Source organism: Cryptomeria japonica, chromosome 4 (genome assembly GCF_030272615.1).
Source record: "Cryptomeria japonica chromosome 4, Sugi_1.0, whole genome shotgun sequence".
NCBI lineage: Eukaryota > Viridiplantae > Streptophyta > Pinopsida > Cupressales > Cupressaceae > Cryptomeria > Cryptomeria japonica.
In genome coordinates this window covers 451,808,252-451,824,708 of record NC_081408.1, presented here as the reverse complement: position 1 = coordinate 451,824,708, position 16,457 = coordinate 451,808,252, and the positions used below count along the sequence as shown (strand labels likewise).

General features: G+C 36.8%; 1 protein-coding gene across 1 annotated transcript; it reads left to right on the top strand.

Moving 5' to 3' along the window:
• Positions 1 to 9,303: 9,303 nt before the first annotated feature.
• On the top strand, positions 9,304 to 16,018 carry LOC131875158 (uncharacterized). Its single transcript, XM_059219192.1, has 2 exons — positions 9,304 to 10,026; positions 15,851 to 16,018. Exons 1-2 carry the CDS (start codon positions 9,304 to 9,306, stop codon positions 16,016 to 16,018), a joined length of 891 nt encoding a protein of 296 aa, XP_059075175.1.
• Positions 16,019 to 16,457: the final 439 nt, after the last annotated feature.

Genomic DNA, 16,457 nt, shown 5'->3' with positions numbered 1-16,457 from the left:
TAATTATGGTTTATGCATGTTACTTATTCGTCATGTGCTTGTATACTTTACTTTTGCTATGTTGCATTTTAGTTGCATGTTAATCACGATCTACATGTTAAGTTCCGCATGTTAGACATGAATTGCATGAATGTTAAATTTCACTTATTATTTGCATATCAGTTAACGTAAACATTTGTGAGTTATTAAGATGGTTAGACTAGGGTTAGGACAAGCGGGTCCTTACATTTTGGTATCAGAGCTTAGGTTTAAACTCTAGGACCTTGAGCCTTCTATACTAAAACTTAGTTGTTTGACTTTCATGATATATAATAGGACAACATGGTGCGAACAAGGAATAAATCTAGCCCTAGCAATAACCCTAATGAGAGGTTGGATCGGATATTTGAGCTCCTCAACCATCAGGAAGCCCGAATGAATAGTATAGAACAAGATATGCAAAGGGTTCTTAATGATAATCCTAGGATTGACCTATATGACAATGAACAACTTGCTAAAAAAGCACCTAGGACAGAAGAAGTGACGCAACCTAGGATGGAAGAGGTACCTAGTAGAGGAAAGATATCAGAAGAATTAGGCATGGACCTTAAGAAAGTGGCCCTACCAAAATTTTATGGGAAAACCATAGGTGACGGTGCAGAGGCATAGATCATAGAGATGGAGAAATACTTTCAGCTTAGAGATTTATCTGATGAGACTAGAGCTATATGGGTTGCCTACTAGTTTTCAGGTGAAGCCGCTACTTGGTGGGACAATGAGAGAGCACAACATAAATTTTAACTTGGGGAACTCACTTGGGACCTTTTCCTTCAAATTTTCTAAAGCAGATGGCTCCCACAACACTTCAACAATAAGATAAATGAGTTTCAGAAACTAACCCAAGAAAACATGACAGTGACTCAATAATGGGAAAAGTTTTCACACTTATTGAAGTACGTACCACAATATCAAATGAATGAGAACTTTAGAATCCGTAAGTTCATTTTAGGGATAAAACCTCAGATAGGAGCAAAAGTGGAAATGCATAGTCCTAAAACCATGGCATCAACATTTGAGAAGACAATTATGCTAGAGCAAAAACTAATATATATATATGAAGCTAGGAACAACAAAAACTCAGAGTTCAAGAAGAGAAATTTTTAGAACAATAATCAGAAGGGTGGAACTCAACATATCAGGAACTTGAAGAAGAATAATACCAGGGAAAATAAGGGCCAAAATTTCAATAAGAACTTCAATAACAGAGGAAACAATAACTATGGCCGTAATAGGTTCAATGACAGGAACACAAATGGGAAGGATAAGCCAGAGTATAAGAAGGGACCTAGAAGTGGATGTTTCATCTGTGGAGGAAATCATTATGCTAAACAGTGTGATCAATGCACAATTGAGACTAGGGGAAAGAGACAACCTCAACACCAAATTCATGCCGCAGTTGATAACCGTCAAGAAAACATCCAAGCCTCACCTATTCAGTTTGATGGTAAAATTTTTGGTCATGCAGTTTCCATTCTTATAGATACAAGTGCTACTGAATGCTTTGTGGATCCTATAATTGTATCTAAGTTAAATATTAATCTTGGATATATGTCGAAGCCTTGGAATGTACAATATGGAAACCGGGCAGAGTGGAAGGTAGACAAATGTTTGACACACAATGAATTACAACTTCCCAACTTCCTAACTGAAGTAAATCTCTATGTAGCTCCATTAGGAAGTTATGATGTCATCTTAGGAATCAATTGGTTAAGATAAACATGTTGAGTGCCTTGATGAATTAGGGAATCAAGTGAAGATACAACGAGATAAGAAGCCTTTGCAATTTAGACAAATTTTAGCAATGCAACTCAAGAGAGCCCAAAGGAAGGGTTGCGAAATCTATTTAGTCCACATCAAAGATCTAAGGGAGGATAACACTGGACTTGATAAACACCCCATCCTTCGAGAGTTTCAATATGTATTTCCTGAGGAGTTTCTAGGATTGCCACCCAAGAGGGAGTTTGATTTTACTATTGAACTACAACCAAGGACTGAACCACAATCTAAGGCATCTTATATAATGACAATCATAGAGTTATATGAGCTGAAGGTACAGTTGCAAGAGTTAATTGACAAGGGTCTAATCAGCCCAAGTGTATCACCATGGGGAGCACCCATAACCTTTGTCAAGAAGAAGGATGTCACACTTCTCTTATGCATAGATTATAGAATGTTGAATAAGGTCACCATCAAGAATAGGTACCCACTCCCTAGGATTGATGAGATATTTGATCAAAGGAAAGGTGCAAAATTATTCTCCAAGATTGATCTCAAGTCAGGGTACCACCATCTTAAAATAAGGGATGTAGATATACATAAGACAACCTTCTGAACTCGCTATGGGCATTATGAGTTCGTGGTGTTATCCTTTGGACTCACAAATGCTCCTGCAACCTTTATGAACCTTATGAACAATGTCTTCATGGATTGTCTAGATGACTTTGTCTTGATTTTCATAGATGATATCCTTATCTACTCCAAATCTATAGAGGAGCATGAGAAGCACTTAAGGATAGTTTTGCAGAGGTTAAGGGAACACAAGCTCTATGGTAAATCATCTAAATTTACCTTTTTCCAAAGGAAAAACCACTACTTAGGGCATATCACTTCTGAAGATGGAGTTTTTGTTGATCTTGAGAAGATCAAAGCAATCACAAAATGTCCGGCCCCTCAAAATGTTCCCGAGGTCCGCAACTTCATGGGGTTAGTTGGATTTTATAGGAAGTTTGTAGAAGGGTTCTCTAAGATTGCAACCCTTATAACTACACTCCAAAGGAAGGAAATACAATTTGATTGAATAGAAGAATGTGAGCAAGCCTTAAATTATTAAAATAGAAGTTAACCTCAGCTCCTATACTCACCATAATTGACCCAAATGGACCATTCACAGTTATCACCGATGCATCAGGAGAAGGAATAGGAGGAGTATTTATGCAAAATGAATAGGTGGTAGCTTATGAGTCCGGGAAATTGAAGCTACATGAATTCGAATATGCACCACATGATTTAGAATTAGTTGCTATTGTCCATGCCCTCCAAATGTGGAGATACTACCTATTAGGTAAGTCTTTTGAGCTAAAGACTGATCATCATGGGTTGCAATACATCTTTACCCAACCAAATCTGAATGTAAGGCAAAAAAGATGGTTAGAATTCTTAAGTATGATTTTGGGATAGAATATATCAAGGGTATGGAAAACAGAGTGGTTGATGCTTTAAGAAGAAGAAGGCACCTAGCAGTGATAGCCACCAATAGGACTACCTTGAGACAACAAGTGTTGGATAACCTTCAAGGGGATGAGCACTATGACTTAGTTAAAAATACTGTAGAGACTAATCCTTCCGACCACCATTTTGATGGGTACACCTTAGAACTAGATGGAATTCTTTGATACATGAGGAGAATGTATATTCCCAACAAAGGAGAATTAAGGGATTTAATCTTAGAGGAGATGCATAATGTACCTTATTCTGGACACCCTGGTGTGAATAAGATGGTTGCTGATGTGAAACCCTTATACTTTTGGTCGAGACTTAAGAAGGATGTGATAGCCTATGTGAGGCAATGTTTAGAATGCCAGTGAGTCAAGGCTGAGCATATGCATCTGATAGGGTTGTTATTTTGTCACCATGTGTTGAATTACAAATGGAAAGTGATCAGTAGGGATTTTATTTAGGGACTACCTACGTCCATACATAAGCATGATATGATATTGGTTGTAGTAGATAAGTTGACCAAGGTAGCTCACTTCATACCCAGTAATCTTAAGGATGGATCAATAGCTTTGGCACAAGGAAATTTTTCGGTTACATGGGGTACCTAAGACAATAATTTCAAACAAGGATGTAAGAATGACTTCTTGGTTTTGGATCACCCTGAATGTATCCTTAAGGATGAGGTTGAACTTTAGTATAGCCTATAATCCTCAGACCGATGGACAAACTGAGAGGGTCAAACAAGTACTAGAGGGCCTATTGTGGATGTATTGTATGAATCAACAATACAAATGGGAGGACTTTCTTGCCTTAGTTGAGTTTGCATATAATAATTCTTATCACTCTTCTATAGGCATGACACCATTTGAGGATCGTTATGGGCGTAAATGTAGGACACCTATCAACTAGGACCAAGTAGAAGACAAAGTTTTAGTTGGACAAGAATTACTTAAGGAAATGGAAGAACAAATGGTGTTAATAAGGGATAGACTTAAGGAATCGGTTGATAGACAGAAGAGCTATGCTGATAAGAATAGGACCTTCTGACAATTTTTCAGTATGAGATAAGGTCTTTCTAAGAGTGAGACCTCAGAAGAGCTCCATTTCATTTGGGAAGTCTTCCAAATTGGCACCTAGATATGTTGGACCTTTTGACATCTTAGAAGTGGTTAATCTAGTTGCTTATTGACTTTCCTTACCACCTGCTCTCACCCAGATCCATAATGTTTTTCATGTTTCATTGCTTAAGTCCTATCATCCCAATAATTCTTATATTCTTGATTGGCGTTCACTACAGGTACATGACCCAGGGGTGGTGCTAGTGGAGCCCACTCGAATCATTGATAGGTTCACTCTTAAGTTGTGCAAGAGAGAGATCTTGCAATATAAGGTACAATGGGACCAATATTTAGAGAACAATGCTACTTGGGAAAACACTGAGGATATTGAGCGTTCTTTCCCACATTTATTTTGATAAACTCGGTTATTATTTTCATGCATAAGACATCGGGACGATTTCTCTTCCTAGTGGGGAAGGATGTCACGACTTGATTTAGACCACCTAGTTAGAGATTATTTTGAGATGCGAGATACTTACTGTTGACATTTTATGCTAATAAATGCACGTGATGACTTTCATTAGATTAGTAATGATGTTAGATTAGATTATGTTGTTAGTTATTTAATGATGATGAAATATGTCGTTTCAGTTATGATGTTTAATGTTATTAATATTTTTTAGAATTTAAATGTGATGATGAATATAATGTTTTTTTAATCGTGATTTGATGACTTGTTGTCAAGTTGAGCTGGTTGTAGGTTGATCATCGAAGGCAAACATATGACCAAGGATGAGTTTTTCTAGCTTGCCGGTAGTGACCTACGGAATGGGACCCTATGAAAAAAAAAACATAAATTAAATAGTATTAATAAATTAAATAAATCAATTATAGAGATTAATTGAATAATAAAAATATAATAGTTATTCAATAATTAAATAAAAACCATTTAAGAGATGAGATATAATAATTAAAGCTATAAAATATTATATTAGAGAGTTAAAATTAAATAAATAAAAATAATCGGTTTATTTGAAAGTTAGAATGATTGTAAAATTATAAAATTTATATGCACAATAATTAAATTAATAAAATATAATAATTAAATGGTTAGAATGTAATTGATTTTAAGAATTTCAAATATTTAAATTACATGCGAGGACAAATTGGAAATTTATAAGGAAAATTATAAAAATCAATTTTAAGATTGTAAATTATAAATATTACATGCATGAGTTATAAAATAATAATAATAATAATTTTTGCATGTGTGAATAATGAATAATAAATTTGGGAAAATTGTGTATAAATAAACAACATGCAATGGGTATTGCATTAAAACAATTAATCATGTGTAATTAAAATTAATTAATAGAAGACTAAAGATCTATTTTTGAAAATTAAATGTGAAATTCACGCGTAAAGACGTAAATCGTGCTAACTTCAATAATAACCAAAAAACTCTTTATTCTTAAATAAACTCATAATTCCTTTAATAAGTCTATTTCATTCCACTTTTCCTTCCATAGCTTCATTTGATCATTCCATTTATATCATAATAAACACGAAATTTATATAAAAGATAAAGATTCTTCATTGAATAAATCGATATAAGTAGTATCTCAATCATACAATACTTAGGCATTTCAAGTTGTCGTAAGTTCAATAACCAAATAATACAAAGTAAAGGGTGAGATGCATCCTTTGATCTGCAACCCATGCTATCTTTAATGCAATCTTCAGCATGAAGATGAGAACAAGATTTAGGCGCTTTTTCCGCCAAACCTTGAAGCTTACACTTCCCCCGAATTCTTAGTCAATCAAGAATACCCGACCCTGCACAAATTTCTTAGCAAAAGAATTCGAAAGACAAGATGGAATCTGGTGCGTGCCCAGATGATACATTCAATTCATTTTTCTAATTCCATTAAGAAACATGCAAGATCAATCAAAGATGTGGTAGAGTGGATAAATAAAAGAATTTCATCTATTTCAATGGTTATTCAATTGATTACTCGACCGAGTATAATGCCATGCATAGAAAATAATATAGTTTGGAAAAAGAAAACTCTCTCTCTATAATCCACATTTGGCACCCGTCTTGGAAGGTAAATTTCCACAAACACAAGCCTATCTAGCTTTGTTCACATAAATCTAGAATAAATATATACAGAAGACAATCTTCCGCCTTTCAATTCTAGCTTCCTATTTCTCGCAAGATAAAAATACAATGATAAAGACAATCTTTCATTGAATAGTAATAGAAAGAATCAATCTTTTGTTACAACCAATCCTATCTAACAGGAAGCAATCTTTCATGGATAAACAAATATACATCTGCAAAGAAAACAATCTTTCGCTTCTATCTTTCAAGCAATTTAAAGACAAGAATTAAATATTAAGAAGGTATAACACATGCATGTATCTTTACATAAAAATTGAATAAAATGAGTACACATTCTTTTATTCAATTATCAAAGCATTTAAATAGCATAATCATTAACATGCATTCCATTTCTTATGGTTCATAATTCTAAGTTTATATCGTCTAAGCTCTCTATTTTTCCATGTGTCTTGGTTCATTTATCTCTTTTCTCGAACAACATATTTAGTTTAATACGAATATGTGACTTTTAATGAATTAAGAACTCAACTAATTGATATTACTAATTTTCCATAACAACAATCTAACATGATGAAAATTCATAAAGCGCCTATCTATATGGCTTTTCAAATGAGACACCTAATATTCATCTTTACTTTTCATGCAAGGATCAAATTTGGAATTGTAAGTCTTTTCTTCATCAATTCAAAATAAGCTTCAATATTTAATAATTCGTTATCCTAGTATTTCATCTTCTTTGTGATTCAAATTTTAAGTTTTGTACGCACAATCACTCTATCCTCTTACTATGTTTCTAGAGGATTTGGTGGTCTAATTTATATGAATTTCACTTATGTTTATCAACAATCTTTTCGAATATCTTTCCTTAAGACATTTATGTATGGAATATGATTTTCTAAGAATGTATTTTGATGTCATTCGACAAAATTCTCATAATCAGAAATCTAAAAACTATGACTCTAATTCTGTCCAAGTCTAATCAAAATAGAACATTTTCTTTTTAGATTTCTACAACAAACTTTGTTAGAACAGAGCCTACCTCTGACTGATTCTACTCGGTGTTTTATTATCTTCTTTCTATCTCACCAAGTTCTTAAGAAGGTTGTTGTTCCTCTGGCGTGTCTTTCACTCTTCCTTGTTCTGGTATTCGACTCTTTCTACTGAAATTCGACTGTAAATCTGAGATGATCATCATCGATCTTTTATGACTTGATCGTAAACACATCTAAATGTCCACTACTTTTCTCTTCTACATTCCATTCTCTAATCCTTTGTTGCATCTATGTTCCTCCTCTCTTCTAGCTCAATGGTCTATATATAGTGTTGTCATCTACCTTCTTTCCTATTTTCGAGCTATCTCTCCTAGTGGTGGATTGATTCTAAATGACACCACACATGGTTTAATTGCAACATAACAGTCCTAATCAGATTCGAACACCTATGTGTTCACCATGCAAAGTTATTTGTTATCTACTACATGACACCAAACTGCACATATCATTGCAAATGGTTTCTAAATTCCTATCATGCCAAGTCAACTATGACTTTGTATTAAATACACCCAACCATTGCATACTCATTATTATACTTTGACTCTACCATGAGGGAAGATTACCTCCTAATAACTTTCTACGTGGAATAGCCAACCTCGACTCCCACTTCTCGTATCTTATTTTGAGGTTTATGTGAGCTGGTAACCCACAACTTTCACCACGTACTGTTGTGGTGACAGTGGTATGAAATGTGTTTATATGGAATGGTGGGGAGTAGTCAGGGATATGTCGACTCCCTCTAAACTATGCCTACCTTAATTCATGCAACTATCTTTAAACCTGCCAACTACCATATCTTCCATGTGGTTGGTGTTTAAATAAAAGGGAGGAGTGGTTGGTGGTAATACCGACCCCTCCCTTTAAATAAGGGGAGTGGTCGATATTACTATCGACCACCCTCATTAAGGTTTAACTTTTAAAACTCACCCGCCACCATTAAATCATTTGTTATTTTTTATTTATTTTTTTAAAATTTTAATTTTATTTATATTTATATATAAATAACAAATGACTTCTCAATTAAATTTCTTTCCATTTATATATATTAAACATTAAACTCGTGAACAAGCTTGGTGCACAAGAGATACAGACGGAATGGAGCGCGAACGGTTCCAGAATTCAAATTTGAGTAGGAATTCTAGATCGGCGTTCAGATACTAAGGATCCCGATGATCCCTTGGATTTGGGGGATCCAGGGGGAGGACCAACACCACGTGAAGAGTGGCTAGCAAATGAGAGCGGGAAAGGGCAGGTTCAAACTTCAAAAATAGAAGATGACAACTCGGAAGGAGCCCAAGGACAACAAGTGACTAGTGGTTCAGAGAACACGGTGGAAGGAAAAGATCATCCGAAAAAGGCTCTTTCGTCAATGGATCTTAAGGGGGGGCCCATTTGGAATGGACAGACACGTAAGTGGACCTCTCTATTTGGGGTTAAACCTAAAGGTAAGTCCTCATTGCCTCCTATTAAAAACACCTTGAATGTGTCTCAGGGAAAGTTTGCTATCGTTGTTCCAGATCAAGTCATAGACCAAAACATTGCTAGAATGGAAAATACATTGATCGGTAATTTTTTTGGGTCTAGACCTAATATAGAAATAGTTCATGGATTTGTCCAAAGAAAGTGGCACCTGAAAGGTCAGGTTGAGGTGGTAGCAATGAACAAGGGTTGTCTATCCTTTTCTTTCTCTTGCGATGAGGATAGAAGAAACATTATCTATAGTGGGTCTTGGGAAATAGGCAAATACATCATGTACATCCAGAAGTGGCACCCTAATGTGGCAAAAGGGAAAAAAAATTTGGTCCAAGTTCCGATGTGGGTCAAGCTCCATGGGCTTCCAATGGAATTCTGGGAGGAAGATGTTTTTGCAAGAATAGCTAATACCTTCGGGGAGCTTATCGCTATTGACCAGATCACGACATCCAGAAGAAGGTTGATTTATGCTAGGATTTGTGTTGGAGTTGGACCTGACACGAATATGCCAGAAGAAATAGAGATAGAATCTAAACTGGGGAAGTGGAAGCAGAATATTATTTTTGAAACTATCCCCTTTGCTTTTTTTCATTGTAAAAAAGTTGGACATTGGGCTAAAAAATGTCCAAGTATCGAGGGTAAAACCTACCTCAAAACTAAGGTTTGGAAAAAAGTGGATAAGCCTCTAAAAGCCTTGGAGTCCAATGACCCAGATAAGGAGAAACATTCTCAGATTGGATGGGTGGAGGAAGAAATCACCAGTGAAGTGGGGAATGAACTAAAGATTGAGATGTTGGAACCAAGTGATAAGGACTCAGAGCATAAAGAAAGAGACAACATTCAACAAGAGGATCTGGAAAAGGATAAGGCAGAGTTAGTCTTAGATAAAAGTGAGAGTAAAGTAGGTCAAAAGCCCTTAGATAACAAAGAGGAAGGAGACAACTTTAACCTTGTTGCAAAATCTCATGATCCAGATAAAGAATTAGACTGGCTCCAGGAGGCTCAACCTGATAACATCCTGGGCCAAGGGCTATCGAAAATCTCATTAGCTACCCTGGCAAAAGTAAAGCTGACCTTTTCGGAGGAACAAGATCCAAAATGGGGAGATGAGGAAGACATCAAAAAGGCACTAGGGAAGAATGAAACAAAGTAGGAGGATGAAGAAGCAACATAGGACAAAAGAAAGAATAAGCAAAAAAAAAAGAATAACAATAACCTAATCAATAGTACGCTGACTAGAAACACCAGGAGCAGGCTTGGGGATGTGGGAGCGCAACACACTTCTCCAGGAAGACATTCAAATACCAAAAAAAGATCAATGGAAACAAGCAGGAATATAGCAGATGGAACCCAAAGAACCATCTTTGAGGCAGGTATTTCCAAAAACCCATGAAAATCATCTCCTGGAATATTCGGGGATTGAACAGCCCTCACAAATATGATTTAGTTAAAAGTATGATTAGAGATAAAAATCCTGATATTTTTTTGATTCAAGAAACTAAGATGGTGAAAGATAAAGTTGAAAGTCTGAATATGTTAAAAAATGGAGGAGTTAGCGAAGGTAGTTCAGAAGGTGCATCGGGAGGAATTGTTACCTTCTGGAACAAAAAAAATGTAGAAGGTGAGGTGCTGATTCAAGACAACAACCTGGCTTGCATAAGATTTAAGCACCTCAAGAATTGCACTACTTGGGTCCTAACTAATTTATACGCGCCTAACACTAAGACTGGTAGAAGTGAGATGTGGAGAAATCTTACTGGGTTGAGAAGTAGGTTTGCTGAGGACAATTGGTTAATCATGGGAGATTTCAATACACCCTTGAAGGAGAATGAGAAAAAGGGAGGGAGTCAAGCTAATCTGGATAGTAGATTAGACTTGATGGATTTCATAAACAATAATGCCATTCATGATCTGGAGCTGCAAGGAGTCAAATACACTTGGACTAACATAAGAAGTGGTGAGAATTTGATTCAGGTTAGACTTGATAGAGCTCTCCTTTCCTTAGATTGGTTTAACCTTCATGACTGCTCTTTATCTTCTCATATAAGGGCAGGATCAGATCATTACCCTATAACCTTCACGGCTAAAGTAAAGAATAGAAGGAGACATTTCCCTTATAGATTTGAAAAAATGTGGACTAGACACCTGGATTTGGAAAGTAAGATTAGGGACTGGTGGCAAGTCAGTATTGAAGGAAATGCCATGTACAAAGTGGTGAAAAAGATAAAGATTGTTAAAGATAATGTTAAGAAGTGGAATAAGGAATGCTTTGGGAATATCTTTACCTCAAAAGCTACAATCCTCTTAGAGCTCAAGGAAATCCAGGATGAGATACAGAACAATGGTTATATTGATATGTCTAGAGACACTGAAGATGCTATTCTTATGAGATATCATGATATTATAGCTAAAGAGGAAACCTACTGGAAACAAAGATCGAGAAATGTTTGGTTGAAGGAGGGGGACAGGAATACTAAATACTTCCATATGTCCACCTTGAGACATAAGGCCATTAATAGAATTGCTCAGATTAAAGGGAACGGAAGATGTGTAGTAGATGATGACTCAATGAGCAGGGCTGCTATGGATTTTTTCTCCAATTTACTTGCTAAGGATCAGAATTTGGATATACAGGCCCAAAGGCACCTCTTGGACAATATACCTACCATTTTAGGGGATGATTAGAATGCTCACCTGACTGCCATCCCTTCCCATGATGAAATTTAGATAGCTATAAACTCCTTTAAGGGTAACAAGGCCCCAGGTCCAGATGGCTTTCCCATGTTCTTCTTCCAAATGTACTGGCATATTATTGGAGATGATGTTACCAGAGCAGTGAAAGAATTTTTTGGTGCTAGAAATTTTTTGAAAGAAGTTAATGGTACTTTTATTGCTCTTATACTCAAAAAGATGGGGGCTGACTCAATGGATCTTCTTAGACCTATTAGTCTATGCAACTCTCTCTATAAGATTATCTCCAAGGTTCTAACCTCTATAATTCTTAAGTTGCTCCCCTCCATCATTTCGCCTTGGAAAAGCGGCTTTGTCCCGAGTAGACAAATTTTGGACTCAATCAACGCTGTCCATTAAAATATCCACTCTTTGTCTTTTTCTAAAAAAGAAGGTTTTTTTCTAAAGCTTGATCTCTCTAAAGCTTATGATAGAGTGGATTGGGATTTTATGATGGATGTTCTCTCTACTTTTGGCTTCACCTCTAGAAGTGTTAGCCTTATCAGACAACTTGTCTCTTCGGCTTCTTTTTCTATTTTATTGAATGGATCTCCCTCTCTTTTCTTTCAAGCTTCTAGAGGTCTCAGACAGGGGGACCCTCTATCCCTAGTTATCTTTATCATTATGGCAGAATGTATGGGGAGATGTATTGGAAAGTTGGTTGAGAAAAGGGAGTTTTGTGGTTTGAATCCTTCTTTGGCGGATCAAATATGTTCCCATCAGTAGTTTGTTGATGATTCTATAATAATGGGGAAAGCTACAGTGAAGGATTCTAGAAAATTAAAAAAGGCTTTGGGTAACTATGGAAATGCCACTAGTCAACTTATAAATTGGTCTAAAAGCTTTGTTTATTTTATCAATACCCCAGAGAGAAGGAGGATTAAAATTAGTAATATTCTAGGTGGTCAAATTGGTAGTTTGTCTGCTTCTTACTTGGGGCTCCCCTTATGCCATGATCCTCCAGATACCTTTTGGGGAGCTTTGGTGGATAAATTCCACAAAAAGTTGTCTGGCTGGAAGGGTGCTCTTCTTAGTCAAGTAGGTAAGGTTCAATTGCCAAGATCCACTCTTCAAAGTATTCCTCTCTATGCTATCAGTCTGTTTAGGATTCTTGCTAAGTATGCTGAGGCCATTGAAAAGATTCAGAGATCCTTTTTATGGACAGGGGTTGAGGAGAAGAAGAGAATGAACTTGATTGCATGGGAGAAGGTATGCAAGCCTATAAAGAAAGGAGGTCTGGGCCTTAGAAGAATAAGAGACATAAATAATTACCTTATGGCCAAGTAGATTTGGAGAGGTTATAGAAATCAAGGAGAGTGGAAAACGATATGGGATAACAAATATAAAAGTCAATGTCCGAACCTTCAAAGCTTCCTCAAAGAAAAGATTATCCCAATTGGATCCAACATTTGGAAAAATGTATCTAGGACAAGAGACTTAATTGCCAAAGGTACAAAATGGAAATTGGGAAAAGGGAATCTTATCCAATTTTGGGAAGACCCTTGGCTTCTAGAGACCCCTTTGAATGAAAATTCTGAGTGGAATAGATTTCAGAATCAATGCAAGGAGAGATTTGGAGCCAAGGTGGAGGATTACTGGAAAGATGGACAGTGGAAGGACTTATCTCAAGTGGACCAGTCTTTGGGTAGTTTGAATAAAGTCATGAACTCTATGGTGAGGATTGAAGAAGAAGACCATTTAATTTGGAAACTCATAGCTAGTGGTACTTTTATAGTTGCCTCTTTGTATCATCAACAGTTCAACAACATGGAAAGTCCATGTTGGGCTAAAGCTTGGGTGAAATGCCTCACCCCTAAGATAAACATTTTCCTTTGGATAACCCTTCAAGATAAAATTCTTACTACTGAGAATATCAGAAAAAGAGGTATTAGCATGCCTAGTTTCTGTATTCTTTGTAAGCAAAATGAGGAGACTATAAAACATATGCTCTTTCATTGCCCTTTCTCTGCTGATGTTTGGGGAAGTTGTCTGGATCACTTCAAAGTCAGTTGGGGCTTCCCCAACTCAATTTAGGAGATTTTCAATTCATGGCATCATCCTTCAAAAAATAAAACCACTACCTTATTATGGAAAATTGCTTTACCTCACTTGTGTTGGGGCATATGGAAAGAGAGAAATGATAGAGTTTTTAGAGAAAAGACTACTAAGGCTAAAATTGTGTTTGAAAAAATAAGAAGAAGTATAGTGGAAAATATGAACATAATAGGTGGTATGGATAATCCTCATGATATGGATGATCAATTTATCTACAAAAAGTGGAGATTAAAGGTTCAAGAGTGCTTTCAGAGCAACCCTAGAGAGGGAGTGATATGGATCAGCCCGCCTAGGGGATGGATGAAAATCAATTTTGATGGGGGTTCAAAGGGTAACCCGGGTGTTGCAGGATGTGGCGTGGTCCTAAGGGATGAATGGGGAATATGCAAAATCATAAAATGTATTCCCATAGGAAATCAGACTAATCATGTTGCCGAAGCCATGGCGGCTTACCATGGGATGATCCTTGCCAAGGAAGCCAAATGCACTAAAGTTTGGTGTGAAGGAGACTCCTTAAACATAATCAATTGTTTAAATATGAAATTCCCGCCTTCTTGGTCAATTAGTAATGCTATTAAAGAAACTAGGAAAATCAGCGAAGAATTTGAAATGTGTGTTTTTACACGTGTATAGGAAAGCCAACTCCTGCGCTGACTGGGCAGCCAACCTGGCCTGCCAATCGGGAGACATCAATACTAGTTATGGTGAAATGGAGATTGCAAGTGAAATGAAATTCATGCTCTATCAGGACCGAAGCTAGACAAGGCAATGTGGTACTTCAAATCATTATTTCTAATGACCTCTCCACCTTTTTCGATGCAATATCTTCTCGAAGATAATGAGCATTCATATAAGTGTCTTATCATTATTATTTAGCATGGATTTTGGGCATTATCACTGAATAACCATAGAAACCAGAGGAGAGGCTATCAAATTGAGAGAATGAATTGCAAGGAAGGTGCTGGAAAAATGGGAGGTAACAAGAAAAGATTTGAACCTACTTCCTGCTCTGAATGGAGAAAGAACAAAGAAGTCTGGGATATCCTTCAGCAGGGGGTTTTGAATGTTTTCATGGAACAGATAAGTGGGAAAGATCCCACAATCACTAGCTATTTCATCAAAACTGGAAAAATGACAAAATTCTTATCGGATCCTAGATGATGAATGTTGACGAAGAGGTCATCGTCGAGGCCACGAGGATGACGATTGAGGGAATGAAATTTTACAGGGACATAGGCATATTAGATAAAGCAGCAGACAAGTTTCCTATTACATATGAAGAGAGGAGAAAGATGATTAAAATCGACAACTCCTACCATGCCCCGAAGAGAATTTGCAGGCCATGGAGGTTTGTCTTATTCGCTTCTATTGAATACATTACCTTAGATGGTAGGTTTACCAGAGCCTACGGGCATCACTTCGTTTTACTCAACCATTTCCATCACAAGGAAAAGGTCAGCCTTCCCTATTACCTTGCATGCTCAATGGATCATACCATAAAGGAGATCCAGAAGGACCCTAAGGGTGATCTTGCCCTCCATCAGGGGCTTATGGTCCTGGTTTATAAAATGCTCAAGGGGAAGTGCATTGAAAAGCCTATTAAGGGCAAAAATGCAAGAGATGTGACAACAAAGAGTGAAGCTAGCGGTTTTAACTTTGAATCAGAGACCAAGGGAGAATCAGAAGAAACTAGCAAAAAAGGGAGGAATAGGGCCAAGAAGAGAAGGATTATTGTGGAATCAGGTATATCAGATTCTGAAACCAACTCCTTTGAGAAAAAAATTGTTAAAAAAAAGAAAGGGAAAGCTACTGGAAAATAGGTTCAGCGAAAGAATGCTAAAAAGGGTAATAATTCTGATATCAACCATATTCTGGTTGATTCTGAGGAGGAGGCTGAAGAAAACAAGAAGGTTGAGAGTCAAGACAAAGAAGGGGAGGGCAACCCGGTTATGGACAACATTGAGGTTGTGAATACCACAAGTCTGCATAAGGAGGATAAAGGGGATATAAGTGGCAGTGGTGACAATGATAATGTTAAGGCCTTCTATAAGACCATCGCGACCATGGTGAAGGATATCAACAGTTTGAAATCAAATACGTAGGCTATTGCTAGAGTTACGGTTGGTGACAAGCCCTTGGCTGAACATGTTAAAGAATTGGTCGTTGTTCTGCATAAAGTAGAAGCTATTGAATGTATGGTTGGAAAAATCATGGCTACGGAACAAAGGTCAATGAGATGGGAGATAGAAAGGAAATGGAAATCAAAATGAATGATCTCAGCAGCAGAATTGACAAGTTGGAACACAATGTCAAGAAGATTGCTGACCAAAATTTCCAAATTCTCAAATCATCGGTGGACAACATGAACATCCTTATCAAAAGGTTTGAGAACAATGCTGAGAAGGATGGCGATAAAGAGCAGCTAGACAAGAAGGGTCATGAAAGGAGGACCAGAGCCAACACAAAGATTAAGAGCGACATCAAAGGTCGTGAGCTGGAGGATCTGAAGACCTCAACGAACAACATGAAACAAATGGTTGTCCATGCTGAGGAAATTATGAATAGTATTTAGATTTCAGTTGGTGTCCTAGGTTTTGTCTTTTTTTTGTCTACGTGCTTTCCTTTTGTTGTCTGCTCTGGGTTTTTAATGTTATGTTGTGTTAGCTAATCCCTGTCGATGGGTCATTTTGTCTTTTTGAAGTGATCAGA